We start from the raw sequence: 24823 nt of genomic DNA, 5'->3' as shown, positions 1-24823 counted from the left end.
GGAAGGATGGCCATACTCGAATCTTCTGCTGGCTCTCGGGGCCCCGTAAGAGGTTAGAGAGGCAGGTCTCCTCTCAACACGGGGGATCTGAGCTGGACCAGCCTGTATTAACAGGTTTCGTTGAAGAAGTACAGTTGCTTTGAAAGGTGACTTTGAATTAGTGAAAATATATACTTAATTTAGAGTATCGATTATTTAGAACTTCATGGTCCCCAAAAGACACACAAGTGGCAAGTCCCAGTGCCAGCAGCAAACAAATGCAGGGAGGTGACACTGGTCAGTCGCTCCACTAAGTCAGGCCCTGAGATGGGAGCGGGGGATGGCTTGGCAGGGCAGGAAGATGATCAGAGAGGGCAGGAGACACCAAAGGTGAAACAGGATGGTGGGGAATTGGGTGGACCTGTCGGGAGAGGAGCTTGAGGAGAGCCTGGGAGCCGCGAGCCCAGGACGGCGAGACTGGCTTCTTCCTTGGAGGAGAAGAGGAAGCCCGCCTTGGTCACCTGCCTGCAGCTCCAGCTGCTGCTGCTTCCCCCTGTGAGGTCCAGGGTTTGCTCCTCAGTTCTTGTATTCGGGTCTCAGCAGCTGCATTTGGCAGTGGGTCACACCTTCCTGCTAGAAACCTCCTTCCCCCTCTCCTGCTCCCTGCCCAGCCTCTCCTTCTGTCTCCACCTCATCTCCCGGATGCAGCAGGGGCCTGGGCCCAGAGCTCGGACCGCTCGTGTGTCCACACTCCCTTCCCAGATGCTCTCATGTGGCTCAGCACGTTAGACACCGTCTCACCAATGTCAGTCCTCACGTCCACAACTTCAGCCGCAGCTGCCCCCTGAATTCCAGAATTAGACATCCAACTGTCTACTCATTGTCTCCGTTTACAGGTCTGCCAGGGATCTCTCACTCTTCAAATGCTTGAAATTCCCTCCGCCCCCAAACCAACTCCCCTGACAATCTTCTCCATCTTATTACATGGTGATGCCACTTCTCTGGTTGGGCAGGCAAACTTTTTAGATTTGCCCTGGAATTCCTTTTCTCTCATACCCTACACGAAGGCTGGCTCTATCTTTGAAGTATATCCAAAATCTGAGCACTTTGCACCACCGTCACTATTTTCTCATCTGAATTTTTCTTTATTTTTATTTTTTATTTTTTGCTTTTTAGGCCTGCACTTGTGGCATATGGAAGTTCCCAGGCTAGGGGTGGAAATGGAGCTGCAGCTGCCAGCTTAGGCCACAGCCACAGCAATGCAGGACCCAAGCCACATCTGTGACCTACACCACAGGTCACAGCAATGCTGGATCCTCAACCCACTGAGCAAGGCCAGGCATCGAACCTGCGTCCTCATGGATACTAGTTGGACTCATTACTGCTGAGCCACAGTGGGAACTCCTTACATGGATTTTTTTTTTTTTAACAGTAACTTCCTCATTTTTTCTCCCCCTTCAAGTTTATTCACCACACAAGGCCAGAGTGACTTTTTACGGTAATTTAAAACATATTACTCTTGGAGTTCCCTTCATGGTGCAGTGGTTAATGAATCCGACTAGGAACCATGAGGTTGCAGGTTCGATCCCTGGCCTTGCTCAATGGGTTAAGGATCTGGCGTTGCTGTGAGCTGTGGTGTAGGTTGCAGACGTAGCTCAAATCCCTAGTTGCTGTGGCTCTGGCGTAGGCTGGCAGCTATGGCTCCGATTAGACCCCTAGCCTGGGAACCTCCATATGCTGCAGGAAGCGGCCCTAGAAATGGCAAAAAGACAAAACAAAACAAACAAACAAACAAAACACATTACTCTTATGATCAAACTCCAACCTCATTCAGAGTAAGAGCTGAGGTTTTATGCGGATGACTTGACCTAAGCCCTCTACTTCTCGGCTTCATCTCCTATCATTCCATCCATACCTCACCCCACTCACCCTGCTCCTGAGGTAGCAGCCTTACTGTTCCTTGAACAGGCCAAGAACATTCCTGCCTCAGGACCTTTGCACTTTGCTATTCTCTACCAAAAGTTCTCTTTCTCCAGATACCCTAGGTCTCTTTTGGGTCTCTAGTCAAATGCCACCTTATCACTGAGGGCTTCCCTCAACCACCCCATATAACGACATGTACATTAATGACTCCTAGTACTTCCTACTCCTTAAATTGGCTTTACTTTCCTCTGTAGCACTAATTACCATTTGACATGCCATGCATTTATTTGGTACTTTTGTCTTCCATGCATCTCTCCACCTAAAATGAAGTTCTCCAAGTCAGGGAAGTTGTCTGTTCTCTTCAGTGTGGAATTCCCAGAACCCTGAAGAGCACCTGGCACAGGGGGACCCTCAATAGAAATGTGTTGAATAACTCAGTGAAAGACTAAAAGAATAAGTGTTGCCTCATGCTATTGCCTCAGGAATTCCACACCCCAAACAGAACTGACTCCATCCTGTCCCACCTGCCTTACAGCTAAAACCATCTATCCCTCTGGGGCCACACGGTTGAAGGTATAGGGAAGTCCAATTTGGATTCGAGGATTCAAGATCTAGTTCTTTTTTACTCAGGGACAGAGCAATTCCCTTAGGACTCCAAAGTTCAGTCACTCCTGCATTCCTTCAATAACCATGCATTAAGCAGATATGCACAGAACACTGCGAGATTCACGGGAGACTCAAAGAGGTAAAGAGAAATCGAAGCCCCTATCCTCAGGGGATTATAATTTACCTATGGAGCCAAAATACTCACACTTAAAATATCAGTCAACAATACAGTAATTAAAGACTAATTTAGGAGTTCCCATTGTGGCTCAGCGGTAACAAACCCAGCTGGTATCCATGAGGACACACATTCGACCTCTGGCCTCGCTCAGTGGATTAAGGTGGATTAAGTGCCAGGAACTGTGGAGTATGTCGCAGATGCAGCTCGGATCCTGCATTGCTGTGGTTGTGGCATAGGCTGGAAGCTGCAGCTCTGATCCAATGCCTAGCCTGGGAACATCCATATGCCACAGGTGCAGTCCTAAAAAGCAAAAAAAAAAAAAAAAAAAAAAAAAAAAAGAAGAAGACCAATTCAAATTGTAGGAGTTGGCATAAGGAAATGTGAGTATGCAATCCATAGGTCTTACATAAAATCCACTGAGAAATAAGGAACTGGGAGAGGCTGGAGTTGAAAAGGGCCTGAAAGACAGGTGGAATGTTGAGGCAGACAGGGCAAGGGGAAGCCAGCCCCGGAATGGGTAGAAGATGGTGGGAGGTGAGACAAGGTGGAAGGTGAGAAAGAAGGGGGAGGTTCTTCCCAGGTGGACCAAGGAGTCTGCAGGTTCATGTGCTGCAGTCAGGGGACAACGCCGCCAGAGTGAAGGTGTGATCTTAGCAGAGCCCATTGGGAATCTTAATGGCAGGTGAGAGGAGGCCATCCAACTACATCCCAGCCCACTGCTCCCCAAACAGACCTCATCCTGCAGATGAAGGACCTCCGGGAGCCCATGCACATCCTCATGGACGACTGCTGCCCTTCTTTCTTGACCGTCCCAGTCTTCAGATCCAAGATCCGGCCTGAGAGAGACAGAAGGACATTTGCTGAGCCTCTGCCTTTGACTTCAGGGGCGGGGGGTGGTGGTGCAGGTGGGAGGAGAGCTCTGCAAATGAGGACAAGTGGGGCCCTGCACAGCATTTGTTTCTTGGTGTTTCCAACATTCTTTGGCAGGAAACACACGGAACAAGGAAATCTCTCAATTCTAAAGACCTTGTTTTCTTCAAAGAGTGGTCTACCCTTGACTTCTCTGTTTTGTCCAATTCCAATTTGATTTTCTCCCCCATTAGTTCGTGGAAACGGTGTTCATCAACATTGCCAACAACTTTCTCATTGCCAAATCCAAAACACGTGCCCCTTTGTCTTATCTGACTGCTTTGCTGAACTTTCACACAATGGCCCAGTGATTCTCAAGCCCCTGCTCCCCTTAGCTTCTAACAAGCACTCTCCACTCTCCTCCCGTCTGTCCCTCCATCTCCCAGAGGCTCTGACCTCAGCCACCTTCTCTTCTCATCCTACGCATCCCCTTTGCAATTTTATCCATTCCAAGCTTATGATGATCACCTCTGTGTGCCATGACCCTACATCTACACCTCTAGCGCCAAGAACTAAACCACCAGCAGCTGACTCTACACCTCAAAGGCAGCATCACCCGTTGCTCCCCGGATACAAGCAAACGCATCTCCATCAAACAGAAAAAGAAATCAGAATCCTAGATGTCATCTCACCTTCCTATCCCTCACCTCTTGCACTGTCTGCCTCTCCAGCTCAACTGCCTTGTTCATTGCTGCTGGCTCATTATCCCTCAGAGGAGACTCACTCACTTCCCACTCCCAGCATCCTTTCTCCTCGGTCCCATCTTTCACACAGCCGACAGATGTCTAGACACACATATCTTCTGTGCCCCCTCTTGGCTTAGAGCTGAATTGCTTATAGGAACTCCTTACAGGGCCCTTCATGATGTGGCTCCTTCCAATATTCAAACACCACTGAATCTCTTTCATCATGAGTTGGGGGAGTGGGGGGTGGGATAAAAAGACATCTGAATTTCCGGCCCTCTCGCCACCTGCAGTCGGATGTCCTGTCCACACACGAGTCTGCACACCCTGCTCCTCCTGCTGGCTCAGCCCCTGCTCTCTGCCTTCTCCACAGCTCACAACACTACTCAAGCCTAGACCACAGGGTCCCTGTGTGTTGCCACATTTAACACACACTATTCAGTCCCTCTCAATTTCATCCCTGACTTTGACCAGGCCCGCCTTCTGGGAATAGTCTTACTCCAGGACACCACTTTCTCCTGCCTCTCCTTTGCTGGTTCTCGGCTCTCGTGGTGGCTCTTCCTCCCAGCCCAGCCCCTCGGTGTTGGCACTATCGACGGTGGGGAAGCGGGGGGAGCGGGGCTCGGCCCTTTTCTCTCTCACTCCCCCAGGACCCTCCCAGTATGCCAATGACACCAAGATGCCATCAGCCAGAACTCTGGGAAGCTCCTCTTTGCCCAACTGTCTCTTGGCATCTCCTGGACACCGTACACTCCACAGGTCCAGAACCAAATCTGTCCTCCTGTCCAAAGTGCCCAGAGCTGCCCTTTCTCAAAAGGTCCCTGCCTTGGTCATTGGTACCACCACTGCTCAGCCGTTCAACGTAGAAATCTTGTAGCTAAAAGCATGGACCTAGCTTTCAGTCCTGCATCCCTTATTTACTGTGTGGCCCTGGGCAAGTTACCTAACATCTCTGTGCTTCAGCTTCATCATCTGTAAAATAGGATAATAATAGCATGTCCCCCAGATGGTTGTGAGGATTAAATGAGGTTACTATTATAAAGTGAACATGGCTCACAGAGAGTGTTTTATAAATGCTTATTAAATAAAGAATATGAAAAACTCACTCAAATATCTGCTCAATCACTCACATCTGTCAGCTCTACCTCCTGTGCACCCCTGGCCAATGCACATCCATCTTAGATGCCCTCACTGCTCGCCTGATGGGGGGCTGCAACAGTCTTGGCCCTTTCAAGCCACCTTCTGCACTGGTACTGGAAGTCTTTACTTAAAACACAAAAATGGGGAGTTCCCGTTGTGGTGCAGCAGTAACAAACTCAACCAGTATCCATGAGGATGCGGGTTTGATCCCTGGCCTCGCTTAGGGGTCAAGGATCCAGCATTGCTGTGAGCTGTGGTGTAGGTTGCAGACGAGGCTCAGATCCCGTGTGGCTGTGACTGTGGTGTAGACTGGCAGCTATAGCTCCTATGTGATCCCTAGCTGGGGAATCACCATATGCCTCGGGTGTGGCCCTAAAAAGACAAAAGACAAAGAAAAGAAAAGAAAAGAAAAGAAAAGAAAAGAAAAAAGAAAAGGAAAGAAAAGTGGCGAGAAACCCGCCCTGTTGCAAAAAAATCATATGGCTTTCTATTACTTGAAATTTCAAAAGGTCCTCAAAGAAGACACCCCCTCATCCAAGCTGTCTCTCACTGCTCCAAGGGGGGCGGGGGTGAAAGCCTGTGAAGCACAGGGTGGTCTACGCTCCTGAGGCCCCCTGTGCTGTCCTTGAAACCGGCTCCTTCTCTCTGTACCCGAGCATCTGGCACAGTGTCAGCACTAAAACGCACAGCAGCATTTGGGACCCTGCAGCCTTCACTCCCCGCGTGGACCAGGGCTCTGGAGGGTGCACAGCCCTCCATAATCTCCACTTGTAATCACCATCATGCCCACAATGGACCCTTAAGCAGGATGTGTAGCTCAGAGTTCAACCCCATCAAGGGCCCGACTCAGTCTGCTGGGAGCTATGGCACTGCCTGGGCGCCTGCAGGTGCTCTGCCCTCTGTTTGTGTCCTGGGTTTGACACCTGTCTGTCTCACGCGCAGACATCTTCTTTGTAATGGCTCTTTTAGTGTCAATTGTCACTTGCTTTATCATCTACTAAATGGCAAATGGTTTCAGCTGTGAAGCAGGCCAGCCAGAGAGTCTGTCAAATTCCAAAGTATGCTCTGAAAATAAATCACAGCTGCAAAGCACAGGAGCCCTGGAACATGAGGAAATGAAAAAACACATTTGCATGGTCTGCTGTCATGACCCTGAGAGGCAACCGCATCAGCGTTTATTTCTCCGTGTGCTTCTCCGGTTTCCTCGGGCACAATGAGACCCCTCTGAGGCTCCTCAGGGATGGAAAGCATGCCTGCTTTATATGTGGTAGGTGTGTTCCCGAAAGACTTGTGGATATTGGACTTTTGGCAAATTGAACAGCAGGGGAGACAGGTGCCTGGCCCTGGGCAGTGAGTGACCGTGTGATGGGCTGGGAGTCACCATTGCATGAGCAGCTGGGGGTCGGGTTTCCTTACAATGGGCTTCCTAGAAGAGAAGCAAGCATGGAGACGTAGCTGCTATAAATACGTCAGCTTCTTTCCTGACCCATGGAAGCTTTGCGTCTGCTTAGAACCATGGATCTGGCTTTCTAGGGCTGGTTCCCTGTGGATCCCTAAAAGCACAACCAACCAGGCCAAATCAGACCCTTTCCAGAGTCTCTCCTGACCCCCAAACTGACCTGCTGGATCAGGAGGACTCATTCCTTTGCAGTCCTGTCACTGGGCTCGTCCCACCATGGATCCCATCCTGCTCTCCTTTGGCCACCTGGTCCTCTCTCCTCTGTCCTCCTCACCCACGATCCAAGCCCCTGCTCTCCTCCTTTTCATCTCCTCTAGGGTGCCCTCTGCAATGCCCACTTGGCAATAAACAAACTCCTACATCCTCCACTCCCTTCAGAAATTCGCAAACCTCCTGCACGAACACACCATCCTGACCTGCTGCTTCCTTGGCAGAAGTTCTTCTGGAGAAGGAGCTTGTTCTCCCACATCCTGTATATGCCACGGGGTCAGGGGTAGGTTTGCCATCTCCCCTGGCCCCCAGGGCCCTTCCAAACCAGCACCCCTCTCATACAACCCCCAGCTCCTTCCAGACGTATGACATCAGGCTCACCCTCTCTAGTCTCCTCACCTCCGGTCACTCCTCCTCCTCATGTGACTTGAGCACGTTACTCATAGTCTTTCTCTTCATCCCAAGACCAATCATCCTCCATGGTCTCAGCATCCGCGTGGAGGACCCGCCCCACACCCCTGCCTCAGTACCTGCCCTCCTCAACTCCGAGCACATTGCTCCCTCTCCAGGGCAGACACTGCCCCCATAGTTATTTTCTGGAACTCACATGCATCTATAGCTGTTGCCATGGAGATTTTACATTCAAGCCCCCTCCATCCTTCTGGACCTTGACTTTCACTCTCATTGTCCCTTCGCTCTGGCCCTCCCGCTTCACTAGTTCTTTGAATGCAGTGAGTCCAGTGCCCGAAGCCTCCCACCCCATCCGCTTCCTCTTTTCATTCAGTACAGGAGCCAGGAGCTTCTCTCTGAGCAGTGGCCGCCTGTCATCAGAGCAGGCAGGGCTCCCATTACACAATGGCCCGCTTTGCCAAAGAGGCCCCAGAAATCTTCCAACACAACCAGCAGCTGTGGAGGCAGACTTTTTTCTGGATTTGATGTAGTAACATGTAATAACATATTCCGAACCAGAGGCATGCTATTTCAAAGTGCGAGGGGCAGCAGGGATGGGAGATCTGGCTCCTGCATGTGTGGCTGTGAGGGAGAGGCAGGTCACTTCCCGTCTCTGTGTCTCAACAGGCTCAAAGGTGCCTACTTGGAAGGTTCTGTGTGGATCCGAAGACTTACACATAGGAACTCAATAACCCCTTTAGAGAATTGGAGTATAAGTGACTGCAGGCTCCGGGCAGCCACTTTGTGAGTCCTGAGATGACTGTCCTGGACTAGAGAGCACAGGTCTGAGAGGCCCTCCTAGAGTCAGCCCAGTTTCTGCCTCCCCTGCCCCTTGGCTTCTCTGAGGAAGGTTCTAGAATAATGCACACAACACTGTCTCAGGATAAAAGGTTGAAGAACTACTTATTTTTCTCCTTAAAATACTTTCAAAAAATACTAAAACTAAAATGGTCTTTGTAGAAAAATCAAATGTGTGTGTCTGCGTGCACGTGCGCGCACGCGCGCGTGCACACACACACACACACACACACACACACGCATAGATAATCTTCCTCTGTAGACAAAAATACTACTAACATTCAAGCATATTTCCTGACAATCTTTTATGCATGACTGCTCTTTTCTTTTAATTAAACAAGGTTTCATGGTATCTATTTTTTCACTTTATATCACAACATAAATTCATAAGGATTTAATTATAAACATTATTTGAAAGGCTCTGTGAATTATTTTGAGTAGACAATTTATCATCAAACATTAAGTTGTTTCCAGGTTTTTCCTATGGCAAATAATGCCATGTAAATACCTACGCAGAAAAAAAATAGCCATACCGTCTTAGGACAGATTCCTAAAAAATAGAGTTACTGCATGAAATGAAAATTCCTAAGGCTCTTAATACCAGCTCCTAGCGAACCCTGCAGTCAACATGTTGACCAATATTCAGTGTTTCCATTCTACAAAATGGGGAGAAGAATTATGATGCATCCCAGGGTTACTTATTTTTTTATTTTTTTGTCTTTTTAGGGCTGTATATTGAAGTTCCCAGGCTAGGGGTTGAATTGGAGCTTCAGCTGCTGGCCTACACCACAGCCACAGCAATGCCAGGCCTGAGCCATGTCTGTGACCTATTCTACAACCCATGGCAACATCGGATCCTTAATCCACTGAGTGAGGCCGGGGATTGAACCTGCATCCCCATGGATACTAGCTGGATTTGTTTCTGCTGAGCCATGATGGGAACTCTCTCAGGGTTTTTAACTATAATTTTTAAGAGATAGTTGAAAAGCAAACTGCTTTAGGACAGGAGTTGGCCAACTCTAACCTATGACCCAAGGCTGGTTCACACTCTGGTTTTTTAATATTTGGAACACTGCCAAGGTCATTCGCTTATTTACTGGCTATGGCTACTTCCCTGCTACAACAGTAGAATGAAGTAGTTGTGAAAGAGACTATATGGCCCACAAGGCCAAGAACATTTACTATCTGGCCCTTTACGAAAAACATTTGCTGATCCTACTTTAGAAGAAGACTGATTATAAAGACTCCAACAACAGACCCCCTTTTTTTATGGGCAGAGGGGCCCTTCTGTAATTGTTTTCAGTTATCTGATTTTTTAAGTATCCTTTTAGTCAGTAGTAAGTTTTTTAAAAAACAAGAATCAGAAGTTTGTCTTGGATAAGATCACAAAAGAAGGTTTTGTGCTCATAAAACTGCTCCCCAGGCTATAGGAGAAATACAAATACAAATTAGAATTATTTCATCAAAAGAATCCTTAAGAAAACTAGAAACATCTTATCTTGGTTTAAAAAGGAGGAACACAAGAGAAAATGATTAGCAACAAAAACAAAGCCGTGGTCCCATGATGGACAATATTTGATGTTGTTCCAAAAATGTGTGGCCCCTGAAATGGGAGCCCAGGGGTTGGAAGAGACTGTGATTGCTGTTCCAGTGACAATGTGTTCTCATTATCAAAAGGCTGAGCCCAGCCATTACAGCAGCTGTGCACACAGGAACAAACACCGCCCACAGCACAGGAATCCAGGCAGTGCGCACGAGGTCTGCTCCAGAAAAAGTCCAGAGCGTGAGCTACGTACTGAGCCCGGGAGAGGACGGGCCTTCTGCTACTGAGGGTGGGGGCATTTTCCTTGTATTTCATTATCTCTGGTGGGTGTTTGGACATAGCTAAGGGTACAAATATACCAATTTTCAAGTTGTAACCAAATTATTTTCTTCTCAAACCAGAATATAGGTATCTGGATGGGCAGCAGAGTTACTAGGGACATCTGCTATTCCACCCACCCAGAGTAACCCATGGTACTCTTGTTCTATTTCCTCATTATTAAAGTCAAGCAGGAAGTTGCCATCTTCTAAGATCCCACCTCCCTGGCTGTGGTGACTGGTTGAATGTTGGGCACCTGACAGAGCTGAGCCAATTACAGTACCTCATTCACACTTTGTCCACAGTGATTGGTTGAGAGTTGAGCATCTTACGCAAGCTAGGCCAATCACAGCACCTCATTCACCTTATGTCCACGGTGACTGGTTAAGAGCTGGGCAACTTGACATGAGCTGGGCCAATCATTGTAACTCACTCCTCCTCTGTCCAAAGTGATCGGTCCTAAGACTAGGACTGATTCAGCCAGGCCAATCAGAATCGTCCACAGGCAGTTTGTAACCATTTCTACTTCTTCTCTCTTTTTCTTTAGGAATCTGAGCATGACTTTTTCAGCAGCAATGATTCTAGCTTCATGTAGAACTGGGTCTAAGACATTGAGGCTGACTCTAGGAAAGCAGTGAAAACATAAACCAGTGGAAGAGTAACTTCACAGTGTTCAACTCTTTGGTGCCAATAAGTTCGCCTTTTTAATACCTAAATTATTCCACTTTTTGTTTCTGTCGCTTGCAACAAAATAGCCCAGACTAATACAATTGCCTTTGACAGAAGAGGAAGGACAAAGGATTAACTTGTAGTTCACTGAGGATTTTACTAACAGCCAGTTATTATCATCAAATATTATTAAACACTTTCTCTGCCTTATTTGTTTGATCGACATTGCAATCCTGGGAGGTAGGTCGTGGTGGTTTACCGAGGTAGAGCAAGGAGAGGGAGAAGGGCTTTGGAGCCATCGGCCTCAGAGGGAAGAAATATTTTATTACTGATATTGCCAAGGACTGCTGGTACAGGGTGATACTTTAAAACAGATGAAGTTTTAGTCAGCTTTAGTATTGCCTTTTAAATCTTTGTAAACAATGCAGCCCTTTATTCCTGGCAGAAACTCCCAACAACACCCTCTCTGTGCTAGCCCCTGGGTAGGCTGCATTGGTCCCATGAAGAAACAGAAGCCCAGAGATACTAAATAACTCAGCCAAGGTGGGTCTCATTGCAGGGGAGTGGGGAGTCAGGATCTGAACAAGAGCCTATGTTTTTCTCAACACTGACGGCTCCAGGGAGCCAGAAGGCCATTCCCCTCAGCAGAAAAGAAGACGGCACCCACCAGAGAGAAGCAAATGGGCTGTGAGAGGGACAGGGGGTCAGCCACCCGCAGAGGACTGTCGCCAGCCTGTGGCTGCTTCAGGGTCAGAACCCTAGACTGGGAAAATGAGAGGTGTCATTCTTGTCATTCTTTTTTTTTTTCCTTTTGTCTTTTTAGGGTCACACCCGTGACACACAGAAGTTCCCAGGTTAGGGGTTGAATCAGAGCTATAGCTGTCAGCTTATACCACAGCCATAGCAATGCTGGATCTGAGCTGCGTCTTCGACCCACACCGTAGCTCACAGCAATGCCAGATCCTTAACCCACTGAGCGAGGCCAGGGGTAGAACCTGTGTCCTCATGGATGCTAGTCAGATTTGTTTCCACTGAGCCACGATGGAACTCCCAGTCTTGTCATTCTCATTGTGTGTTTATTGCTTTTCAATTTTTCCTTCTGATTGAGTTGAGATCTATAGATTACGCTAGCCTGTCGCAGCCATTCCTAAGACACTTGCTGAAATGGGCTTACATCTTTATCTGGACGGAGTTATGCAAGGAGCAGGACCCCTCAGGACAGGCATGGTTAGAGTGACCACACATGCTGGTTTTGCCTGGGCCTAGTCCTGGCTTTTGCCTAATGTCCCAGTATAGTTGCTAGTAGCGCTTCTTTTCACGCTCAAAGTGCCCAGGTTTGGATGAGAGACTCTATACATACGGTCACTCTTTAAAGGTGATAGCAGGAGTCCCCATTGCGGCTCAGCAGAAATGAATCCATTTAGGACCCATGAGGGCACAGGTTTGGTCCCTGGCCTCGCTCAGTGCGTTAAGGATCCGGCATTGCTGTGAGCTGCGGTGTAGGTCATAGACGCGATTTGGATCCTGCGTTGCTGTGGCTGCGGTGTAGGCTGGCAGCTACAGCTCCAATTCGACCTCTAGCCTGGGAACCTCCATATGCTGCAGGTGCAGCCCTAAAAATAAATAAATAAATAATAAAATAAAATAAAGGCTATAGCAGAGGGAAGCGGAGTGAGAGATGGGTTCCACCTCATAAAGGGAGAGGAACCTGACTTGACTCAAGGCCCCCTGGCCCCCTGCCCCTGACTCGGGCTCCTCTCTGTCTTGTCTTCAGGGGCAAGGGGGCGGTTCTCCAGGATCTCCAAGAGGGAAGCCCCTGAGAAGAACAGAGAATGCTAGCAATGCAGTCCCTGGCTCAGCGGGACACGTTCGCAAGAGTGAAAGTTCTTTCGAGTTTGGGAAGCGGGATTGAAAGCTGGGGCGGAGTGGGCAAGCTCCGCGCTAAAGAAGCCCTCTGGGGGCCTGAGTGAAGCTGCTGGGCTGAGCTCAAGCTGCACCGGCCTGCACTGCACGGGGTCCCACTGCACCAGGACCACGGCCTGAGTCCTATTCGGGGGTTGGACTTGTTGCACACGCTTGGCGATGACCGTGAAGAAAACTAGAGATGAAATGTGCTCGAAAGGGCTTCCCTTTTCCTCCTCCTTCTAAAGCTCTTGCTTGAGAAAGAAGGCCTTTCTTCCTTAGCTTTTCTTCATCACGAATCCATTCACAATCATCTTGTCTGCAACACTGCTCTACTATTTCAAATCCACCTGCAAGCATTTAACGGTGATGATAGGCTGGGAGCTTCTCGGGGGAGGGACCCTGTGTTATTCCTCTGGGGATCCCCCACGGCCCAGGGAACGCTCCGCCCATCCCCTCAACCAAACAGTACCTGTGTTCCTTTCTATTGCCCTGCAGCAAATTAGCACAGACCCAGAGATTTAAAACAACACCCATGTACTAGCTCATGTTCTTTAGGTCCTAGTCTGTGTGGGCTTGACTGGGTTTTCTGCTCAGGGTCCCACAAGGCCAAAATCAAGGTGTTGGCTGGGCTGGGCTCTTGTCTGGAGATTCTTGGGCAGAAGTCACCTCTGAACTCATTCAAGTTCCTGGCAGATCCATTTCCTTGCAGCTGTTGGACTGAAATGCCCATTTTCTTTATGTTTTTTTGGGGGGGGTCACTCTCAAGTGGCCATTCCCAGATCATTTCTCACCATCAAAGCTAGGAGTGGCACAATGAATCCTTTTTGTGCTTCCAATCTCTCTGGCTTTCCCTTCTGTCACCAGCCAGATTAAATTATTTGCTTTTATTTTATTTTTTATTGTCTTTTGTCTTTTTTTTTTTGGGTTGCACCCGTGGCAAATGGAGGTTCCCAGGCTAGGGGTCGAATTGGAGCTGGAGCCGCCGGCCGACGCCACAGCCACAGCAACGCCAGATCTGAGCCATGTCTGCAACCTACACCCCAGCTCACAGCAATGCTGGAGCCTTAACCCACTTGAGCGAGGCCTGGAATCGAATCCGTGTCCTCATGGTGCTAGTCGGGTTCATTAACCACTGAGCCATGATGGGAACTCTAAATTATTTGCTTTTACATGGCTTATCTAATTGGGTCAGACCTACTCGTGTAACCTTCATTTTGGGGGGGGGGGGTTTGCACCCACAGCATACAGAAGTTCCCGGGCCAGGGATCAGACCTGAGCCACAGCAGTGACAACGCCGGATCCTTAACCTTCTAGGCCACTGGCGACCTCCAATCTTCATTTTTTAAGGTCAGCTAACTTGGGACTTTAACCACATCCATCACATCCCTTCCCAGCAGAACCTAGACTCATGTGTGACTAGATAATCAGGCAATATGGGAAGCTTGAGGAATCTTGGGATTTTAGTCCTCCCTCCCATTGTCCCTAACATAACTGCTACCTGGGCAGGTGACATGCCTCTCTTCGGGTCCCTCAGACCAGAGTGCTTCCCACACGGTTGGTACCCAACCTACCGTGGAAGTTAAACAGTCATGACTGTACAGCTGTCCAACTGCAGTCCTCATGCTCCAGTGAATGTCCCCCGGGCTCTCTTCCCTGAGAGATCCCTAAGGATTTAGGACCAGAGCTTCTTTCTCTCGCCCGCCTCAAGCCCAACAGCGTTTTCCTTGGTCAGTAGGAGCCCTGGAGGCTGAGCTCCTGACATCTCCTCAAAAACACAGAGACTGTAAACACGAGCCCTCCCCTAGCAACCTGGGCGCCTGATCAATGAATATATCTTTTATCCGGGTCTTCTATCCAGGCAGGGAAAGCCTGGTGACATCCATTGAATGGCAGGCTGTGTGTATCCCACTAGCCAGCTCATAGCTATTTATCCACTGGGGACACTGGCGCTTGACTCTGGAAGGGGTTTTGTTAAGAAAGAACACATGGTTTCACGGCAGCCACAGAGGGATGTTTCCTTACCAGTGAGAGTTAAAGGCTATGCTAAAATCAACCCACCAGGACACTGTGGTGGACAGGGTTCCCCATATCACGTCACATACGGTGCTTGCGATTCGGGCTGGGAGGGGAGGGCAGGGTGGTGGGCTTATAGCAAATTTAGACAAGAATGAACTACAACAGGCAGCCCAGTTACCCTGGGATGGAACTAAACCATACAGAGCAATAGATTTTTTTTTTTTTTTGGTCAAAATAATATTTTCAAAAGAGGGTACATAGAAGCTCTGGAACATCTGAAGGCTGGTAGGGAGCAGGGATCTTTTAATCGGCTCTATGCAACAGAAACTTCAAAGTGCACGTTAGAGCAAGCTCCCAGTTAGGGGGGAATGAGACCCTGTTCTCACCCAGCTATTCAACCAGCTCAATTGAGGTCTGTAGGAGAACTCCAGACAGGTAATAAGGCGGCCCAGAGCTAAAAGGGAGTGCTTTGTGTCAGAGAGCACAAAAGGGTATCAAGGGGGGCTTCCTGTAAGAGGCGGTGTTGAAAGGAGCCCTGGAGGTCCAGGGAGGTGGAGCTGGAGCGGAGGGGTGCCCCCTTCCCCCCAACCCTGGCCAAGGGATCAGAGCATGATGTGGGACAGTGGAGGGAGGGGTCTGTGAACAGGACACAGTCCTGTCCAGCTGGAGCTCAGCAGGCGAGAGGACAGGGCCCAACCTCAGGGCCAGAAGGCCAGGAAGGCATGAACAGGAGCAAACAGAGGAGTCCAGCCTTCGGGGCTGTTCCGCTGTCTCTCACAGAGGCAGGAGAGCCAGAGCCTCCAGATGTTTAGGAAATGTGCTTCCAACAGACCCATCCGTCCCTTGATATTGTTGGCAACAAACAGAGAATGTGCTTTGCAAAGGCCACGTCATATTGCAAAAGCAAAACTTTCAACTGCCCCAGAACTGCCTGGGGAAACTCATATGACTTGTATTTTAAGTGTAAGAATAACAACAATTTCGATTTCAGAAACAAAAACGTGTAAGACTAGTGTTAATACCCATTGCATCTACCTCTGACACCCAGAGAAAGAGATACCAGCCTTGAGGTGTTACTGTCCCAGTCACCTGGGGAGAGCATGTGGTCTGCAGCAAAATGAGCCTGCTGGTGTGGACAAAAAATGGTTGCCTGCCTTTCAAGTACACAACAGAGGTTGCCTGTCATCCAGCCACCAGCCACTGTGTGCCCTGAGGGGCGTTCAGGATGGAGAAAAACAGGATACTGGCCCTAGGTAGTTAAGATGCATATCCAAGGAATGATTTCCATAAACCCAGACTCTTGCATCTTCCCATACACAGAAAAGAATTAAAATAATTAACTTGAGATGTCTGGTTTTTGTGATTAACAGCTAAGTTTTGTTGTTGTTATTGTTGTCTGTCTTTTTAGGGCCACACCTGCAGCATATGGAGGTTCCCAGGTGAGGGGTCGAATCAGAGCTTCAGCTGCTGGCCTACACCACAGCCACAGCAATGCATGATCCGAGCTGCCTCTGTGACCTACACCACAGCTCACAGCAACACCCGGTCTTTAACCCACTGAGCGAGGCTGGGGATTGAACCCATGTCCTCATGGATGCTAGTTGGGTTTGCTACCACTGAGCCGCGACGGCAACTCCCAACAGTTAAGTTCTTCACGGGTGACCATCTGGCTTGTATTTATATTTATTGTTTGTTCGTTTGTTTTAGCAAAAATGCCTCTGTTTCCTGACTCCTCTGTTACCTGTTTGGAACAGTTCCTCGTTGCTGTCTGAGAGCCTGTCTCCCAGGCTTTAGTCCGCAGTAAGTTCCCCCGAACAAAACCAACTCTCAACTTTGAGGTTGTGCTTTTTGTCTAAGTCAACACAGGGAAGAAGTGACTGCTGGCAACGGGAATCGTGTTCTCTGAGCAGAACGGTGCTCCCAGCCGCCCCAGAGGGGGAAGCGTTTTCAGGGAGCAGGGACAAGTTTGAGGGAGACAGCTCTCCTCTGAGCCCGTGTGCTTTTCTGCCCAAGGAAGCTGGTGGCTGGGGTTTGGGTTGGGACTCTAGCCTGTGGCTGTGGAATAACACAATAAGCAAAAGGGCTTCCAGGGACCCCTCACCAGGCTGGCGAAAGGGGCTGAGCATGGTGACTCACAGGCCTGCAGACACTCAGAAGGAGCCTCCTTGCCAAGCAGTCTGGTTTTCGTGTCAATCCTTCTGTCTCCCCACCCTACCATCTGGGGAAGGTGCTAATGAGCCGCTAACTAGGCAAAGAGCAGGCAGCAGCTCTTCAAGAGGAGGGCAGCAAAAGTCTGCCTAGAGCATCAAAGGGATCATCCCCTCTGTGCAATGACAAGCCCAGGACTGGAACACTTGGGGCAAATCCATACCAAGGGGCAGAGAGCTCCAGGATGGGTGACAGGCCACACCACCCCTACCACCAGAACAACAGCCTCACGCTCTCTGAAAAGCCCCAGAACCTAGCAATCTTCTCCAGCACTCGCATTCCAAATATGACATGGAATCACAGGAGCACTGCCTGCTGCAGCCTGGGGCTCTGCTATTCATTATAAAATCATCACCCCACAGTCCCCCCTGCGGCCGGCACCTCTTCTGCTATTTAATCTGAGACAACAGTACAAATTCTTCATCCTGTTTAGAATATGCTGGAGTGTGATTTAAAGAAATACATTCCTCTTGGGGTATCATGCTACAAAAATGCCAGAAATGCCTGCCTGGGGGTAAATGATTAACCCTCCTCTCTGTCCCTGCTGGAAAAAGCCCGCCTGGTGTATGGAAAGAGGCCAGGCTGACATGCAGTTCAAGAAGGCAATTTCAGGTCGCGCCTCGCCTCCCCTGCAAATGGCTAATGAAATGATCAAAGAAACACAAGAGTGGCCGGGAAAATCTGCACCTATGCAGAAAAACAGTAGAAGGGGCCTTGAATGGATGAGAAAAGAACAATTTCTGCAAGAAATAGCACATCTAGGATGGGATGGGAATGAGTAAGAGCAGCCTTTTGGTTCAGCAAATGCAAAGGAGTGGGCTGCCTCGGAAGGAAGGGAAAGAATCCCCTAACAGAAGTCCCCAAATCTGCAAGCAGGAAGGAGACCAGGGAGTCAGGAAGCAGAGAAGTGGCCCAGGGTCTGGACACAGAGAGACCAAGGGCAGAGCTGTCACATCACCTTGACTTATAGCACCCAATCTGCCCCATAAAGAGGAAGAAAGGCTGCTTCTGAGGGGCAGCTTTCTAGTTGGAGGAGTAGGTGATGCCCCTGCCAACTCGAAGCTGCCATGACCAGTGCACATGGCTGCCCCTGCCTGCACAACCTCATAGCCTCTCCTAGACAACTGGAGCCTCAATCTAGAAAAACTAAGTTTCAAGGAAATATACAATGACTGAAACCATTTCAAGTCTTGAAATGTTAGGAACAGAAGATGAATAAAAAGGTGAGGTGGGAAGGTCCACTTAAAGACACGAAAGAGCGAGTTCCTGTCATGGCACAGCGGAAGCGAATCTGACTAGGAACCACGAGGGTGCGGGTTCGAGCCCTGGCCTCACTCAGTAGGTTAAGGATCCAGCGTTGCCATGAGATGTGGTGTAGGTCACAGACTCGGCAGTGACACCTGAGGAGATTTTACATAAATAAAAAAGAGAACAGGAGTTCTTGTCGTGGCTCAGTGGCTAACGAACCCGACTAGGAACCATGAGGATATGGGTTCAATCCCTGGCCTTGCTCATTGGGTTGAGGATCTGGCATTGCTGTGGCTGTGGCTATGGCTGGCGGCTACAACTCCGATTAGACCCCTGGCCTGGGAACCTCCGTTTGCCATGGGTGCGGCCCTAAAAAGATAAATAAATAAATAAAAGATCAAATTGAGATCAGGAAAAATTGTTTTGATGTGAAAAAACATGATTTCAGGATTGAAAACCCAAAAGGATGCAGTAAAAGGTGATACTGCTGGGAGTTCCCATTGTGGCTCAGTGGGTTATGACCTGAGGGTTGACTAGTATCCATGAGGATGCAGGTTAGATCCCTGGCTTTGCTCAGGGCATTAAGGATCTGACATTACTGCAAGTTGCAGTGTAGCCCACAGGTGTGGCTCAGAATCCATGTAGCTGTGTCTGTGGCATAGGCCAGTTGCTGCAGCTCTGATTAGAGCCTGACCCCTAGCCTGGGAACTTCCATATGACTCACGTGTGGCCCTTAAAAGAAAAAGAAAAGGGATACTGCCGAAAGCTCAATTGCTGAACTAGAAATCACTGAGAAATTCTCCCAGAAATCACAGAAAAAGGAGGTGAATGCAATAAGCAAACAGCTAATATTCTGAGGGAACAGAGTCAGGAGATTTATCACAGATATTGCAAAACTGAGCTGACAGAGGAGACACAGGAGAGGCACTCAAATGAACACTGAAAGGATCCCTGCTTCCAACAAAGACAGTAACAGGGGCCAGATTTATCTTCCCTTTTGAAACAATCAAAACAACTAACAAAAAGAATTCTACTTCTATATTCTGTCAATTAGAACTTGAAAAAAATATCATTTACAATAGCATAAAATACAAAATACTCAGAGATAAATCTGACAGATGTGCAAGATCTGTATACTGGCAATAAAATCATGCTGAAAGAAATTAATGAAGAAGTAAATAAATGGAGACATATGTACAGTACTCTGGGGTCAGAAGACGTACTATTATTAAGACCTCAATTCTCCCCAAACTGATCTATAGATTCAACACAACCTCAATCAAAATCTCATCACAGGAGTTCCCATCGTGGTGCAGCAGAAATGAATCTGACTAGGAACCATGAAGTTGTGGGTTCGATCCCTGGCCTCACTCAGTGGGTTAGGGATCCGGCGTTGCCATGAGCTGTGGTGTAGGGTGCAGACACAGCTTGGATCCGGCGTTGCTGTGGCTGTGGTGTAGGCCGGCAGCTGCAGCTCCAATTAGACTCCTAGCCTGGGAACCTCCATATACTGTGGGGGCAACCCTAAAAAAAAATACAATATAATAAAATAAAAAATCCCATCTCATTCTTTTGTAGGATCAGACAAGATGACTCTGAAGTTCACATGGAAATGCAAAGGACCTAGAAGAACAAAAAGGCCTCTGGAGAAGAACAGAGTTGGAAGACTAACACTGGCTGATCTTATGATAGAGCTGCAGTTAATCAGGACACCGTGCATGAATACACAGAGATCAATAGATCCACACAGAGAGTCTAGAAACAGGTACATGCACACACAGATAACTCCTTTTTTTTTTTTTTTTTTTTTTAGGTTTGTACTAGCGGCATATAGAAGTTCCCAGGGTAGGGGTTGAATCAGAGCTGCAGCTGCTGGCCTCCACCACAGCCACAGCAACACCAGACCTGAGCTGTGTCTGCGACCTACACCACAGCTCACAGCAACGCCAGATCCTTAACCCACTGATCGAGGCCAGGGATCCAACCCGCATCCTCATGGATGCTAGTCAGCTTCATTAACCACTGAGCCACAACAGAAATGCCAATATCCTTCAGTTTGGAAGGTAACAATCATTTCCTTGGAGAGGCTTTTCCCTGCTCCACTCCCCGCCACTTGTGATGTGGGACTCAGGGTCCCTTTATTTTATATTTATATGCCCTCCTTTATTTCCCCTTGAGAACATAGCACCATTTTAATCCTACACTCACTGCATAAGCATCTGTGTGCTCTTTTCCCACACACCAAAAGTTCCATCATACATGATGACCCTGTTTGTTTCACCCACTGCTGTATTGTCAGTTTCTAGCCCAGCGACATGTGCGAAATAAGTACCTGTTGGATTAAATAAAGACATGCAATTTGTCTCCCATAAAGAGGTTTCCCCTTCATCCATGAAGTGGTCAAGCTCTGGGAACTGGCCTCAGTCTCGGGCATGGGTGTTGCCAGGCCTAGAGGGCTGGGGCAGTGAGCAGGTGCGTGCGTGTGTGTCCAGAGCCGTGTCAGGCTGTCTTAGACAAACCTCAGCTGCTCTTGTGGGCAAGCCTGAGGATCACCAACTCCACCCATGGGTTTCCTTACTTCAAGGGCTGTCCTGGCCACTGTTGATGACCCAGCCAAATCCCCTAGGGCTGTCCTGGCCACTGCTGATGTCCCAGCCAAATCCCCTGGATCTCTTGTACAATCCGCAGATCCCTCCTTTATTTGCCAAAGATGCTTCAATTAATGGTTCACACGTGCATCTTCTCAGAGGCCTTGGAGCCACTTTGAAGCCACCTGGCCTAAAGTTGCCTGGGAATCACACCCATCCCTCAAGGTCTGAGACCTGCGTCAGCCTGCTTGCTTTCCTCCAGGTGGGACAAACTCTGGTGCAGTTTACATTCCCAAGCTCCCTGTGGCATCAGGCTGACCTACTGCTGCTCTGTCACCGGTCCCCCTAGGGAGCTCTTCCAAGAGGTACATGCACAAATCCCCAAGAGGTACATGTCTGGGGATTCCACCTAAGTCCAAGGCTGCCGGCTGCAGGGAGAGGAGGGCAACAAGCTTTGACCGAGCATGTAGCACACATTAGGCACTTGTCTTAGGTGCCAGCCACACGCCAGCCCTGGGGAGGAAACAGAGACCCATAGAGAACCCACCCCTTGTTCAAGATTGCCTCAAGGGTGAGACCAGACCCAGACTCTGCCTCCAAAGTCCACGTTCTTCACTACTGCCTGGCTGTGGGCAAGTCCCATCAGACTCCCAGTCCCATCAGACACACGAGCTAGGCTGTTTAGGAGGGGCGCAGGGGTGACCATGGGAGGGGCTTCCACCCGAACACCGGGATCTTAGTCCAAAGCTGCTGAGGCCATCAGGTCAGTCCCAAAGGAGCCAGGTGCCCACTTCACAGGTGCAGCCTGGAGGGAGCTGGGTGACCCAGAGAAGAGCCCGCCTGTGTGACCTCTGAGGTCCCCACAAGGCAGAGCTCTTAAGATTCTAGGTCTCCAGAATCTGTACCTTCAACTCAAGGTTAAAGAACAACGCTGGAAATAGCTCACTGGAGGGTGATTCATGTCATCACCAGAGAGGAACTGCTGCTTGAGCAACTGGCAGGCAAGGCCTTCGCTGGAGGATAAGAAAAGAATCTACAAAAATAAAGGAAAAACCGATTGCAAATGTTTTCCTCACTTAGCTTGTACTGAGAAAGCAATAAACAGCAAAGATCAGCGCTATACGAGCATTTTTATTTAACCATTTGGTGTGAGTCACAGCATTTCAGAGGGAAACATGTCTATTTTTAGTGAAGTGAAAGGAAACTATTTTAATTTCCTTGATCACGCTGGGATTTTTGCAATTAAGTTATTTTTAACCAAAGTATTACAAAGTATGACTATCACGTGAGAATATTACCGAAACTAAAATCATAGCAGCAGGAAGCAATGACTCCGTGTGTCTTTTCAAAAGTCCCAAAGTAATTCCAAATCATCTTATCTTCCTGAAAACAATGCTACTATACTTCTAGGTTATTTTTTGTTACAGTTTCCTATTATAGATGGAGAAAAAAAAGTGGTCTATGTCTATTTACTTCTCGAACATCAATATTAGGACAGAAGATGCTTCCTTAAGAAATCAAGACTCTTGCAAAGAGGTTCTAAAATGCTGACGCTGCTCATTTTTCAATGGTGTTACTAACTGATTACATTTTTAACATTCTGTCTCTTGGTTATTTTGATCTTGTGCAAATTTCTCTCCTACTGTAAAGCAGATGAGGCTGTATTATTTGACTAGATTGAGACATATGTGGATCTCAAGGTCTAGTTTGGAATCACCAGGATTTTTACAAATACAGGTGCTTAGGCTTGAGCACAACAGAGTTCAGGAAATGGGGTGGGAGCCCAGGAGAATTTTTAAAACCCCCAATAAAAAATGTGATGTGCAATGAGATTGATAACCACTGCTTTAGGGGCTGGGTGTTTAAAAAACTTACGTCCATGCCGTGTTTCAAGTACCACTTGGATATTCCTCACCTTAAGAAAAGCCAGGATACAAAAATCACCCTGGCAGAGAACAGATCTTTAAGAGGTGATTTTCACATCACAGAGAAACACTCCAGTGGTTCTTTTGTATGGTTACATCTCTGCATGAATCTGAAGCGAGATTTAGAGTTCTCAACAGACTCGTGGTTCCTAGCGGGAGGGGGGAGGGAGTGGGATGGACTGAGAGTTTGGAGTTGACGGATGCAAATTATTACATTTAGAATGGATAGTCAATGAGGTCCTACTGCAGCACAGCACAGGGAACTATATACAATCTCTTAGGATAAGCCATGATGGAAATAATATTAAACAATTTGGAACGGTTCCCTTTTCTCCACACCCTCTCCAGCACTTGTTATCTGTAGACTTATTAATGATGGCCATTCTGAACGGTGTGAGGTGTTACCTCATTGTAGCTCTGATGTGCCTTTCTCTAACAATTAGTGATGCTGAGCGTCCTTTTTGTGTGCCTATTAGTCACCCATATGTCTTCTTTGGAGAAATGTCTATTTATGTCTTCTGCCCATTTTTTGATTGGGTCGTTTTTTTGTTGGTGAGTTGTACGAGTTGTTTATACATTTTGGAGATTAAACCCCTGTTGTCTATATTGTTTACAAAGATTTTCTCCCACCCTGTGGGTTGTCCTTTCTTTTTTTCTTATGCTTTCCTTTGCTGGGCAAAAGCTTTTGAGTTTAATTAGGTTCCATTGGTTTTCGTTTTTATTGTCATTATTCTAGGAGGTGGATCAAACAAGATGCTATTGCAATTTATGTCAAAGGGCATTCTGCTTATGTTTTCCTCTAGGAGTTTTATAGTTTCTGGCCTTAGGTTTAGTTAGGTCTTTAATATATTTTGAGTTTATTTTTGTGTATGGTGTTGGAGAATGTTCTAATCTCATTCTTTCACATGTAGCTGTCCATTTTTTCCCAGCACCACTTATTGAAGAAGAGACCATCTTTCCTCACTGTATGTTTTCACCTCCTTTGTCACAGCTTAGTTGACCATAGCTGCTTGGGTTTAATTTTGGGCTTTCTATCCTGTTCCAGTGATCTATAGTTCTTTTTGTGTGCCATTACCATACTGTTTTGATTACTATAGCTTTGTAGTATAGTCTGAAGTCGGGGATCCTGATTCCTCCAGCTCCATTTTTCCTTCTCAGGATTGCTTTGGCTATTCAGGGTCTTTTGTGTTTCTATACAAATTTTAAAATAATTTGTTCAGGAATGTAAATTAATACAACCACTATGGAATACAGTCTGGAGGTTCCTCAGAAAACTAAATATAGAACCACCACGTGATTCAGCAACCTCAGTCCTGGGCATATATCTGGACAAAACATTCATTCAAAAAGATACATACACCCCTATGTTTACTGCAATAGCCAAAACATGAAAACAACCTAAATGTCCACCAGCAGAGGAATGGATATCAGAATATGTGGTACATATATACAACAGAATAGTACACAGCCCTAAAAAATAATGGCATTTGCAGCAATATGGATGGAACTAGAGATTCTCATACTTAGTGAAGTAAGTCAGACAGAGAAAGACAAATACTATATGATATCAGTTATATGTGGAATCTAAAATACGGCACAAATGAACCTATCTACAGAACAGAAACAGATTCACAGACATGGAGAAACAGACTCGCAAACATGGAGACTTGTGTTTGCCAAGGAGTTGGGGAGTGAGTGGGATGGACTGGGATTTTGGGGTTGGCAGATCCGAATGATTCCATTTATAGTGGTTAAGCAATGAGGTCCCAGGGAACTATACCCAATCTCGGGATATAACATGACGGACAATAGTTTGAAACAAAGAATGTATATATATGCATAACTGGGTCACTATGTTGTTCAACAGAAATTAGCACAACACTGTAAATCAACTATACTTTAATAAAAAAAAATACATAAAGGAGCTGCCACTGCGGCTCAGTGGGTTAAGAACCCGAGTAGTATCCATTAGATGCAGGTTTGATCCCTGACCTTGCTCAGTGGGTTAAGGATCCAGTGTTGCTGAAAGCTGCAGTGTAGGTTGCAGATGTGGCTCAGATCTGGTGCA

General features: G+C 47.6%; 1 protein-coding gene across 7 annotated transcripts in view; it reads right to left on the bottom strand.

Moving 5' to 3' along the window:
- ARNT2 (aryl hydrocarbon receptor nuclear translocator 2) overlaps positions 1 to 24823 on the bottom strand; it is a 191354-nt gene that overhangs the window by 82150 nt on the left and 84381 nt on the right. For all 7 annotated transcript variants that reach the window (XM_021098858.1, XM_021098859.1, XM_001926072.6 and 4 more), the window contains exon 6: positions 3420 to 3522. In XM_021098858.1, the coding sequence (XP_020954517.1) occupies positions 3420 to 3522 (103 nt within the window). The remainder of the gene's footprint in view (positions 1 to 3419; positions 3523 to 24823) is intronic.

This window comes from Sus scrofa, chromosome 7 (assembly GCF_000003025.6).
Source record: "Sus scrofa isolate TJ Tabasco breed Duroc chromosome 7, Sscrofa11.1, whole genome shotgun sequence".
Taxonomy (NCBI): Eukaryota; Metazoa; Chordata; class Mammalia; order Artiodactyla; family Suidae; genus Sus; species Sus scrofa.
This window is presented reverse-complemented; position numbering and strand designations above follow the sequence as displayed.